We start from the raw sequence: 12,565 nt of genomic DNA, 5'->3' as shown, positions 1-12,565 counted from the left end.
AGGAGATGGCTTCACCATCACAAGTACCTGCTTGGTGCTCCCCTGGGTGTCCCTCAGAGAAGGGGAGAAGTGTTATTTACATGACCATAGGCCTCCACTCAGCCTCTTAGTGCCTCAGTTTCCTCTGTCCTCTGATGGGATTTATCATACCTGCAAGTGGGTTAGAGTCTTAGAATGTTTCCTACAAGTAGACATCGAGGGCCCTTTGACAACCATGCCTAGTCCCTATCCTCTCATTTTGTAGAGAAGGGTACCAGGGTCTGAGGTCTGTGGATGAGTGACTGGCCAGGGCCTATCACGGGAAGAACAGTGCTGTGGCCAGAACCAGACAGCAGAAGCGCTTCAGCACCACTGGCTGTCCTGGCACCCAGGGCTACAGTCTCTTTCTAACAGAGGCCAGTCTGCCTATGTGAGGATCCTAGCCTGAGGCTGACAACAGACTCACTGCAAAATATGGGGCTGGGGCTAAGCCCTGGCTTTGTGGTTTCCAGCTTCTCAAGACGGCAGTGTAGTGCCAGTTCCTCTCCACTGTACAACTTCTCAAGGCCTGGGGAGCAGGTTCACAAGGGGTGGATGACTGAATCCATCATCTCCTCAACTCCTTTGGGCTTCTGGTGCCTTTGTTGCATGTTTGTCCTGTCCTTTCTCTCCCTTAGCTAGCCTGAATCTTTCTCACAAAGGAAAAACAGAAAACCATTGTATGTATCAGGACAACACAAGAGGAAAATCCTCCAGTGACTTCACTCAAAGTTTTCTGTCCACACCACTGTTTGTTTAATGAGTGTTCCCCATCACAGCCTTTCTGCATCTGGGAAAGAGCCACAAAGTCCCTGGACCTGCCACCATCTTACCTGCCTTGTTCAGCCGCTGGCTTCTTGGATGTCTAATAAGACATCTCAAGCTTAGCATTTCCAAAGGGCCTGTTCCTTCCATCCATCTTCCTTGTCTCTTATTTTTTTTGAGAAGGACTCTTGCTCTGTTGCCCAGGCTGGAGTGCAGTGGTGCGATCTCTGCTCACTGCAAGCTCCGCCTCCCAGGTTCACGCCATTCTCCTGCCTCAGCCTCCCGAGTAACTGGGACTACAGGTGCCCGCCACCACGCCCGGCTAATTTTTTGTATTTTTTAGTAGAGACGGGGTTTCGCCATGTTAGCCAGGATGGTCTCGATCTCCTGACCTCGTGATCCGCCTGCCTCGGCCTCCCAAAGTGCTAGGCTCACAGGTGTGAGCCACCGCGCCCGGCCTCCTTGTCTCTTGATAAATGGTACCACCATGTACTTGTTTGCTCAGGCCAGAAACCTGGGTGCCATCCTTTTTTCCTCTCATATTAGCTGCACCCACACCTGGCGAGTCCTGCCCACTCTGCTCTGAGTCTTTCCTAAGTCTCCCTCAGCTCCAGCCCCACTGGATGCTTTTCTGTTTCTCAGACGTGCTGAGTTCATACCCTTTACCCCGAAGGTTTTTTCTTCTGTTCCTCTTGTCCAGAAGACCTTTGCTCAGGAGTCACCCTCTCAGCAAGAACTCAATTGACTACCCCATTCCAGTCAGTCCTCATCCCCCCTCCCATTGCTAGCCCATCATCTGGCTTTGCATTTTCTTCTTTTATAAATAGAGTCTTTGTTGCCCAGGCTGGAGTGCAATAGCACGATTATAGCTCACTGCCACCTCAAACTCCTGGGTTCAAGGGATCCTCCCTCCTCAGCAGTACTACAGGGTGCGCACCACAGTGCCTGGCTAATTTTTTCTATTTTTTTGTAGAGATGGGGTGTCACCATGTTGTCCAGGATGGTCTCGAACTCTTGGGCTCAAGCGATCCTCTTGCCTTGGCCTCCCAAAGTGCTGGGATTGCAGGCATAAGCCGCTGCACACAGCCTTTTTTTTTTTTTTTTAAAGATGAGATTTCTCTCTGTTGCCCAGGCTAGAGTGCAGTGGCATGATCCAGTCTTCCCAACTTAGCCTCCTGTGTAGCTGGGACCACAAGTACACACCGCCACACCCAGCTAGTTTGCTAGTTTTTGTATTTTTTTGTAGATATGGGGTCTCACCATGTTGTCCAGGCTGGTCTTGAACACCTGGACTGAAGCAATCCTCCTGCCTTGGCCTCCCAAAATGCTGGGATTATAGGCATCAGCCACTGCACCCAGTCCAGCCTTGTTTTCTTTAGAGCATACTTGATCTACCAGGTATTTCTTGTTTTCCTATTTGTTTACTTACATTTTCCCTGTCTTTATTCCTTTCACACTTCCTACTCCCACTTTGCAAACTCCCTGGGGCAGGCCTTTGTTAGTTATTTGGTGGCAAGCAGACAGTGCTTGTCCTTTCCAGAGGATGTGAAGGCAACACAGTGGCCGTAAACTATGCTGCTGCAGCAGCCAGTGATACTAAATGAGGTGTGCAACATTCTGTTTTTAACCTCAGACTGCTTTTCGCACACATCCTTGTATACATATACTTATATATATATAAGGTATATACCTTATATATACATACAGACACTTACTGTTTCTGGAAAAAAATATTGATAGCTTCAGTTGAAGATATATTACAGCTCTGTAATGGCAGACCCCTGACCAGAATAGGTTCAGATTTCCTGTTGCTACTGTAACAACAATGTTGGCTTGAAATAATCATTTTACAGTTCTGGAGAACAGAAATTCTAAAATCCAGGTATTGGCAGGGCTGCGTTCTTTCTGGAGGCTCTAGGGGAGAATTCATTCTTTGCCTTTTCTAGCTTTTAGCGGCCTCCTGTGTTCCTTGACTCATGGCCCCATCCTCCATCTTCAAAGCCAGCAGTGAGGCATCTTCCATTTCATAAAGACCCCTGTGATTACATTGGCCCACCTGGATAATCCACTGTCATCCCCTACTTCAAGGGCTTTAACTTAATCACTTCTGCAAAATCCTTTTTACCATGAAAGGTGACATAGTCACAGGTTCTGGGGATTAGACCGTGGACATCTTTGAGGTGGGGGTCTTACCCGGCCTATAACAGGTACTGCGTATTTTTCCCCTCTGGGAAAATCTATAAAAATTGACAAATCATTTGGGAATTGGAAAAGCAGAAAACTTATCTCTTTTCTGGCCAAACTGAGGTGATGATGAATCCTGAATTGATTCTAATTTTTTTTTTAATTGAGCTCTTTGGTTTTTTTTAAATTTAAAATCCATATTTATAGCCAGAGTTAAAAATTTAAAAATTATTTCTTTTTTTTTATTTTTTATTTTTTTATTTTTGAGACGGAGTGAAGTGGCGCGATTTCAGCTCACTGCAACCTCTGCCTCCCAGGTTCAAGCGATTCTCCTGCCTCAGCATTCTGAGTAGCTGGGATTACAGGAGCGCGCCACCACGCCCAGCTAATTTTTGTATTTTTAGTAGAGACGAGGTTTCTCCATGTTGGCCAGGCTGGTCTCAAACTCCTGACCTCAGGTGATCTGCCCACCTCAGCCTCCCAAAGTACTGGGATTATAGGCATTAGCCACTGAGCCTGGCCTTTTTTTTTTTTTTGAGACAACGTCTTGCTCTGTTGCCCAGGCTGGAGTGCATTGGCACAATTTCAGGTCACTCCAACCTCTGCCTCCCCGGTTCAAGTGATTCTCATGCTTCAGCCTCCCAAGTAGCTGGGACTATAGGCATGTGCTGCCACACCCAGCTAAGTTTTCTATTTTTAAGTGGAGACGGGATTTCACCATGTTGGCCAGGCTGGTTTCAAACTCCTGGCCGCAAGTGATCCTCCCACCTCATCCTCCCAAGTGCTGGGATTACAGGCAAAATCTAAAAATTCTGTGCTCGTTTTGTCAAAATAGTTATATAGTTTATTTTTAAAGAAAAGTGTTTAAAATACTTATTTTAATTTTAGGCCTTTGAAAATTTAAGCATCTGTTGTTTTCATAGTGGATATTGAACTCCCATACACTGAGACAAAAATATGTCCCAAATATCCCAGAACCACTGACTAAGTAGGTTCTTCCTGGTGATTTCATGAGCTTTCATAAATCAAATGACCAAATTGTTGTTAGATTTTCTAGAGTATCTACCGTTCTAACCTGAGAAAGTGAAAAAAGGGGCCGGGTGTGGTGGCTTACACCTGTAATCCCAGCACTTTGGGAGGCCGAGGCGGGCAGATCACGAGATCAGGAAATCGAGACCATCCTGGCTAACACGGTGAAACCCCGTCTCTACTAAAAATACAAAAAATTAGCCGGGCGTGGTGGCGGGCGCCTGTAGTCCCAGCTACTTGGGAGGCTAAGGCAGGAGAATGGCATGAACCCGGGAGGCGGAGCTTGCAGTGAGCCGAGATCGCGCCGCTGCACTCCAGCCTGGGCGACAGAGTGAGACTCCGTCTCAAAAAAAAAAAAAAAAAAAAAAAAGAAAGTGAAAAAAGGAAACCTTCCAGCTTATGTCTTAGACCTCCTGGACAGTAAAATTTGCATAAAAGTCTGTCATACAGGATCATCCTTGTGTGAGAAAGAGGCAGGCTGACAGCTGGGGCTGGTCACTGGTGGCACATAAACACACATATGTGCTTGTGCACACACCTGTACCACCTGTCAGACTCCTGACATGCTGGGCACTGGAGGAACTGTCCTGAGATCATTTGGCCCCTGTACCAAGGAGCTCATGATCTTGGGGGGAAGGGGCATGGACAATCCCGGGAACAGTGACTGGTGATTGAAGAGGTTCAGTAGGCACCAGGCAGTGGACCAGGGATATGGGCAGTGTGCAAGGGGAGGACCAAAGGATGTTATAAAAGACTCCAGGAGGCAGAAATTTGAACTGAATCATGACGCACTGGCAAGAGGGGAGGACAGAGTGGATACCACTAGTTCTTGGGCATAGTTCTAAGAGGACCCAGAGGAGCAGCAAGCAGCCTTCCTGAAAGACTATTTGGGGAGGGTGGAATGGGCAGTGGCTTTGCTGGATGGTGTGCCCCCATGGCCACATAAGCAGTGGACTTGGCTTTAGGGGGCTGTGCAGGTCAGGGAGCATTGAGGAGAGCCCCACCTTACCTTCTGGCATCCCAGACCCCTGGCAACATCTGTTGTGCTGTGCCAAACACACAGGGTTATGGGTGCCCTCCTAACAGGTTGCCACATTGTTGTCAGTTACTGCCTTGCAGTGGGAAATCCCTGTGCTCTATCTGAGGGATGAGGGGCAGGGAGAGGAGGAGGGCTATTGTGGCTGGTGTGGTCCATGGTTGTGGATCCTGTCAGGGCAAGCTGGTGGGCATACCTGGGGTCACCACAGTCTGAGCCAGACCTGGAGGGATGGTTTTCACTTTGCTCCTCACTGCTGTCCAGCTGGCCGCCCTCATCTATAGCCTGCTATAGACCAGGGGAACAGCCGCTGCCATCAGGAGCCATAGTGTCTCCCGAGTTGATGCCTGAGAAAAGACCTTGACTGTGACAGCCTCACGAGCCTGCCTTTTGGTGGGGAATGGGCATTGTTCTGTCCCAGAAGAGCTATTTCTCTGAGGTCAAATGATTTGCATACCCACTAGCAACAGAAAGGCCTCTCTCACTGCTGGGCCTGGTGAGCTTAGGAGCTGAGTTGATGCTCAGAGCAGCAACATGTCCCCTGAGCCAGGCAGTTCCAATGTCTTTGGGGAATTCAGAAGGTGAGAATAGAGCCTGGATCCAGGTAGAGGCTTTGGCCCTTCTAAAGCCAGTCTCAAGCAGCTCTCACACTGGTTTCCTGGTGATGGCGGTGGGGAGATGAAGGAGGCACCAGCAGGGCGGAGGGCCTCCACCAGTTTCTGAGAGCCGTTCAGTCTTGACCTGTTTCCCGCTGTGGGTGCTGGAGAATCTTTGTTTAAATAGAGGCTTCCTGGATAAAAAGACGTGAAAGCTCAGGGTACACTAGGCTTGGGATGGGTGCTGTGACCAAGGGGACAACTTCCTTTGTGCTCGCTGATTTAAATGCTGAGTTTAGGCTCCAGGGTCTGGGCTGTGTCACCTCTCCAGTCACACTCTCTGCCTCTCTTGTCAGCCCTTGGCCCTGTTATCCTTCTTTTCTCACCCCCACACCTTTGCTTGCTGCCTGCCCACACCCTGTGCCCTTGCCTATCCACGTACACAACATGTACTGTGAATGTTTGAGCCTTGCCCTGCTTTCTGGCTACTCAGATCCTTTACTCAGAAGAGAGCCTCTACCCATGCCACTTGGGAGGGGAGGGATGTGCTTAAGCATGTTCCTGTGGTGTGCTGCTTAGGCCCCAAGGAGGAAGCAGGCAGACACTGGGGAAGCTACCTGGAGGGGTTCCTGGGGAGTAGACCTGCCTGTCAGCCCATCAGCTCCCCAGCCTGTGCAGGTCCTGGGCTTGTCATGGCTCTGTGGGTTCCATTTCTGCTCCTTAGCCAGGCAGTCGAACCCTTCTGCAGCTCCACCGCTCCTGCCCCACCTGTACTCATGCCTTTACCTGCACATCCTCCTCCCTTTTTCACTCCCCTCTCCCCTTGTCTAAAACCTTGGTGCAGAGGTGGGAGAATTGCTTGAGGCCAGGAGTTTGAGACCAGCCTGGGCAACATAGACAGACCCTATCTGTACAAACAATAGTAATATATATATTTTTTCCTTCCTGAGCACCATGCACTTTCTTTTTTTTAGACGGAGTTTCGCTCTTATTGCCCAGTCTGGAGTGCTGTGGCGTGATCTTGGCTCACTGCAACCTCTGCCTTCCCTGGTTTAAGCGATTCTCCTGCCTCAGCCTCCCGAGTAGTTGGGATTACAGGCGCCCACCACCACGCCCGGCTAATTTTTTTTGTATTTTTGGTAGAGATGGTGTTTCACCATGTTGGCTAGGCTGGTCTTAAACTCCTGGGCTCAAGCAGTCCTCCTACCTCGGCCTCCCAAAGTGCTGGGATTACAGGCATGAGCCACTGCATCCGGCCAGAATAATTAATATTGTTAAGCTATCTATTCTCTCCAAATTGATCTAGAGAGTCAACACAGTCCCAGTCACGATCACAGCCCACCTTCGAAAGGCATTATTAAGAAAATGAGGGCCAGGCGCAGTGGCTCACGCCTGTAATCCCAGCCCTTTGGGAGGCCGAGGTGGGTGGATTGTGAGGTCAGGAGATCAAGACCATCCTGGCTAACACGGTGAAACCCCATCTCTACTAAAAAATACAAAAACAAAATTAGCCAGGCATGGTGGCGGGCGCCTGTAGTCCCAGCTACTCGGGAGACTGAGGTGGGAGAATGGCGTGAACCTGGGAGGCGGAGCTTGCAGTGAGCCGAGATCATGTGACTGCACTGGGCAACAGAGTGAGACTCCGTCTTAAAAAAAAAAAAAGAAAAGAAAAGAAAAGAAAGTGAGGCCGGGCTCCATGGCTCATGCCTATAATCCCAACACTTTGGGAGGCCGAGGTGGGTGGATCATTTGAGGTCAGGAGTTCAAGACCAGCCTGGCCAACATGGTGAAACCCCGACTCTGCTAAAAATACAAAAATTAGCCTGGTGGTAGTGGCGTGTGCCTGTAATCCCAGCTACTCGGGAGTCTGAGGTGGGAGAATCCCTTGAGCCTGGAAGGCGGAGGTTGTGGTGAGCTGAGATTGGGCCACTGCATTCCAGTCTGGATGAGAGAGTGTGAGACCCTTTCTTACCAAAAAAACAAACAAACAAAAAAAAAAACAAAAAAATGATGATAAACCACAGACTGGAAGAAATACTCACAAAACATAAAAGGACTTGTATCTAAAATATATCAAGAACCTTTACAGTGCAATACAATAAACAAGTGCAATACAGTAAACAACCCAATAAAAAATGAGTTAAAAATTTGAAAAGACAGTTGAATAGTTTTCCAACAAATAGATGGCAAATGAGTACATGAAAAGATACTCAGTATATTTTGTCATAGGGAAAATGTATATTAAAACCACAATGATATTACAACCACTATATATACACTAAAAGGCCAAAATTTAAAAAAACAAACTGAGAATAGTAAATACTGAAGAAGATATGGAACTCATACATTGCTGGTTGGAATGCAAAATAGCATAGCCACTTTGGAAAACAGTTTGACAGTTTCTTATCAAATTAAACATACACTTATCTTATAACCCAGTAATATCACTTGTAAGTATTTACCCAAGAGAAATGGAAACATACGTCTGTGCAAATACCTTAAAGCAAATATTTGTTGGCTTTATTCATAATAACTAAAAATTATAACAACTCAAATGTCATCAACTGGTGTATGAACAGATAGAAAAACTGGGGTGTATCCATAACATGGAGTACTACTCAGCAATAAAAAGGAATGGAACACTGCTTCTCCTAACAACATGGATGGATCACAGATGCATTGTGCTAAGTCTAAGAAGCCAGGCAAGACACCTTATGTTCTATGATTCCATTTATGTGAAATTCTGGAAAAGGCAAAACCATAGGAACACATCAGATTAGTGTTGCCGGGTACTGGGAATGGATGGAACAAATTGACTCCCAAGAGGCCTGAGGGAAATTTTTTTGGAGGAGCTAGGGTCTCACTTTGTTGCCCAGGCTGAAGTACACTGGCATGATCATAGCTCACTGCAGGCTTGAACTCCTGGGCTTAAATGATCCTCCTGCCTCAGCCTCCTAAGTAGCTGGGACTGTAGGCAGGCGCCACCACACCTGGCTAATTTATTATTATTTTTGAGACAAAGTCTTGCTGTGTTGCCCAGGCTGGAGTTCAGTGGCACGATCTCGGCTCATTGCAAGCTCTGCTTCCCAGGTTCATGCCATTCTCCTGCCTCAGCCTCCTGAGTAGCTGGGACTACAGGCATCCACCACCGTGCCCGGCTAATTTTTTGTATTTTTGGTAGAGACGGGGTTTCACCGTGTTAGCCAGGATGGTCTTGATCTCCTGACCTCATGATCCACTCGCCTTGTCTTCCCAAAGTGCTGGGATTACAGGTGTGAGCCACCATGCCCAGCCACACCTGGCTAATTTTTTTTATTTTTTTATTTTTATTTTTTTTGAGACAGAGTTTTGCTCTTGTTGCCCAGGATGGAGTGCAATGGTGTGATCTCGGCTCACTGCAACCTCCGTCTCCTGGGTTCACGCGATTCTCCTGCCTCAGCCTCCTGAGTAGCTGGGATTACAGGCATGCACCACCATGCCCAGCTAATTTTGTATTTTTAGTAGAGACGGGGTTTCTCCCTGTTGGTCAGGCTTGTCTTGAACTCCTGACCTCAGGTGATCCACCCACTGCGGCCTCCCAAAGTGCTGGGATTATAGGCATGAGCCACCGTTCCTGGACAATTTTTTAAATTTTTTATAGAGATGAGGTCCCACTATGTTGTCCCAGGCTGATCTTGACCTCCTGACCTCAAGTGATCCTCCCGCCTTAGCCTCCCAAAGTGTTAGGATTACAAGCATGAGCCACCATGCTCAGCTTTAGAGTGATGGAAATGTTCTGTGTGTTGATTGTGGTGGTGGTAATGCAACTGTATACATTTGTTAAAACTCATTTGAATTGTACAGTTTAAAAGGGAGAATCGGCCAGGTACGGTGGCTCATGCCTATAGTCTTAGCACTTTGGGATGCCGAGGCTGGAGGATCACCTGAGGTCAGGAGTTCGAGACCAGCCTGGCCAACATGTTGAAACCCCGTCTCTACTAAAAATAAAAAAATTAGCTGGGCATGGTGGCGCGCACCTGTAATCCCAGTTACTCCAGAGGCTGAGGCAAGAGAATCACTTGAACCTGGGAGGCGGAGGTTGCAGTGAGCCAAGATCACACTACTGCACTCCAGCCTGGGTGACAGAGGGAGACTCTGTCTCAAAAAAAATAAATAAATAAAAATAAAAGAGAGAATCTTACTGTATGTAAACTAATCCTCAATATAAAATACACTTTAGGCCGGGCACGGTGGCTCACACCTGTAATCCCAGGACTTTGGGAGGCCGAGGCAGGCGGAGCATGAGGTCAGGAGATCGAGACCATCCTGGCTAACACGGTGAAACTCTGTCTCTACTAAAAATACAAAAAAATTAGCTGGGCATCGGCCGGGCGTGGTGGCTCACTCCTGTAATGCTAGCACTTTGCGAGGCTGAGGCGGGCGGATCACAAGGTCAAATCGAGACCATCCTGGCTAACATGGTGAAACACCATCTCTACTAAAAATACACACAAAAAAAATTAGCCGGGCGTTGTGGCAGGCGCCTGTAGTCCCAGCTACTCTGGAGGCTGAGGCAGGAGAATGGCGTGAACCCGGGAGGCGGGGCTTGCAGTGAGCTGAGATCACGCCATTGCACTCCAGCCTGGGTGACAGCGAGACTCCGTCTCAAAACAAACAAACAAACAAAATTTTAAACAACCTGCCAGATACACTTCCAAGGTTACTTCCAGCTCCCGCTCCTTCACAAGGCTTCCCTTGACCACCTCCTTGTTGTACCACCCTGTGGTATGTTCCTTCCGGGTCACTGATGGTTTTGGTTCCTGTTAACCGCAGCATGGGATCATTCCTCTGTGGGGCTGCATCAGCTACTTCGGCAGTCACCTGCTGGACTCACAGCCAGACTCTGTCTATTGGTGGCTCTGCTAGAAGCCAAGAGTGCTGACAGAGGTGGGGCAGGCTGAGGAGAGGCTGAGAGACCTGCATGGGCTTCTGTTACTGTCTTGTTCCTCCCTCAAGTACCTACTCAGTTATTGCTGCTCTCTTCCCCCACAGGTTGGGACAAACATTCCTATGGTTACCATGGTGATGATGGGCATTCGTTCTGCTCCTCGGGGACTGGCCAGCCCTATGGTCCCACATTCACCACAGGAGACGTGATCGGCTGCTGCGTCAACCTCATCAATGGCACCTGCTTCTACACCAAGAATGGCCACAGCCTTGGTGTGTGCATAAGGGACCTTGGAGGCTCTGCTCTGTGGAGCCACTTTGGTTGGTGAGAGGCTCAGGGGCAAGTGCTCAAGGCAGTGTCGCCTCTGCTGAGCTCTGGGGTACCGCACCATTTCCAGGCATTGGAGCCCTTTCAGGTGAATAGAGGGTAGCAGGGGCACGCCTTTGTTCATCCAGCCAGTCAGCTGCGTTTATCCAGCCCAGGGAGGATGCTGAGAGTACAGCAGTATCCTGGTCGTGATCTTGGCTTTGGTGGCACTTGTTGGAGCAAGGTTTGGCATTGGATGAGAAGTTTGGGGAACCCTTGCATAGGTTGTGTGGTGGTGGTTTGCGTGCCTGTGACCTGGCCCAGACTTTGGTGCTGGTTGCTGTGGAGCAGCAGTGGGGGTGGCACTAGTCCAGGAGGTAAACAGACAGGTGGGAGTCAGATAGGGCCAGACCTCTGGTCTGTTCTTGGTGAATGAGCAGCAGCTGGGGCAGTTACATTGAAAAAGGCTTCTGGTGAAACCATGAAGGATGGACCAGAGTAAAGACCAGGGGAAGAGGCAGATGGCCTGAGGTAAGGCAGTGGGGATGGGTGCAGGACAAAGGCCCAGGTGTGGCCCTGCAGGGTTTGGTGACAGATGGGGTGCACTTGCAAGAAGGAAAGGTGAGAAAATGGCTGGATTAGTATTGCTGTTAACCAGGAGAAGAAACCCAGGAGAAATAGCAATCAGTGGAAGAGGACTAGAAGGAGCATTCCTGTACAAGCGTAGACATTTAGGATTAGGGCTTGAGAGGAAGAGACTTTGGCTATTCTGATGGCTTGCCTACCGGGTGCTAACTGGTATTTGGCCACATTGACCCTGAGGTGGTGACTAACTGCCTGGTCTGCCTGCCTGGGTTTGCAGAAGTCCCCGATCTACACACCCTAGTTCTCCAGAATGGAATGGTATAGTGAAGAGAGGACTGGCAGAACTCTACCAGCCCAGCTTCCAGCAGCTCTGCCAGGAAAGGGAGTTGGGCATTTTACTTGGAACCCAACTCCTAGAAGTCCCATTTCCCTTGGCTTGAGGGTCAGTAAAAAGGTGGCTGCAACTCTCCACATCCCCTCTATGACTTCTCCAGGAGATGAGCACAGCTAGTATCAGGGGACCTGAGTGGGAATTGGATTGCTGATGGCTGGGGCTGCATGCCTAGGAGCTAGAGCATTCCTCAACAGGGCAACTGGATGCCCCAGCCAAGAGTTTGCAGGAAAGCCTTGGTAGCTAGGCAGCCGAGAACATAGCACAGACACTGCTAAGCTGACCTAGGTGCACATCAGAGAAACCCTCCTCTGAAATTGATGACCACCTGGCTGCAGTTGCTAGTGACCAGCTGGTGAGGAGCTAGCGGATAGAGGGTGGGCCAGGGCCTCAGGACAGCTCTTCACTCTCCACTCTGCACTCTGATTCCGCTATTTCCTGGCTCTGGGTTCTGCTGTCAAAGTCCCAGGGGCCACTATTGTGGGCTCTCACCCTGTATCCAAGCCCCCCTTCACCTGCCCCCTTGTATAGCTGCCTTCCTCACATCCCTCCAGCTTGCCCACATTTTGCTCATGGATGGGGGCAGACTCTACTGTTCCCTCTGCACCTGCATCTCTCTCCTTCAGGCCTTTCATGTGCACCGGGACAACCAAAGGGCCATGAGCTCTTTGTCAGTCAAGTCCCAAGGTCCCATAGAGAGCAGATGGCCACTTTAATGTCACCTCAAA

The 12,565-nt window shown here is 49.0% G+C and overlaps 1 protein-coding gene across 2 annotated transcripts in view; it reads left to right on the top strand.

Annotated features, from left to right (window-relative positions):
* Positions 1 to 12,565, top strand: part of RANBP10 (RAN binding protein 10) — an 85,579-nt gene that overhangs the window by 53,682 nt on the left and 19,332 nt on the right. For both annotated transcript variants that reach the window (XM_054453988.2, XM_063654394.1), the window contains one exon: positions 10,660 to 10,827. In XM_054453988.2, coding sequence (XP_054309963.1) covers positions 10,660 to 10,827 — 168 coding nt within the window. The remainder of the gene's footprint in view (positions 1 to 10,659; positions 10,828 to 12,565) is intronic.

This window comes from Pongo pygmaeus, chromosome 18 (assembly GCF_028885625.2).
Source record: "Pongo pygmaeus isolate AG05252 chromosome 18, NHGRI_mPonPyg2-v2.0_pri, whole genome shotgun sequence".
Taxonomy (NCBI): Eukaryota; Metazoa; Chordata; class Mammalia; order Primates; family Hominidae; genus Pongo; species Pongo pygmaeus.
This window is presented reverse-complemented; position numbering and strand designations above follow the sequence as displayed.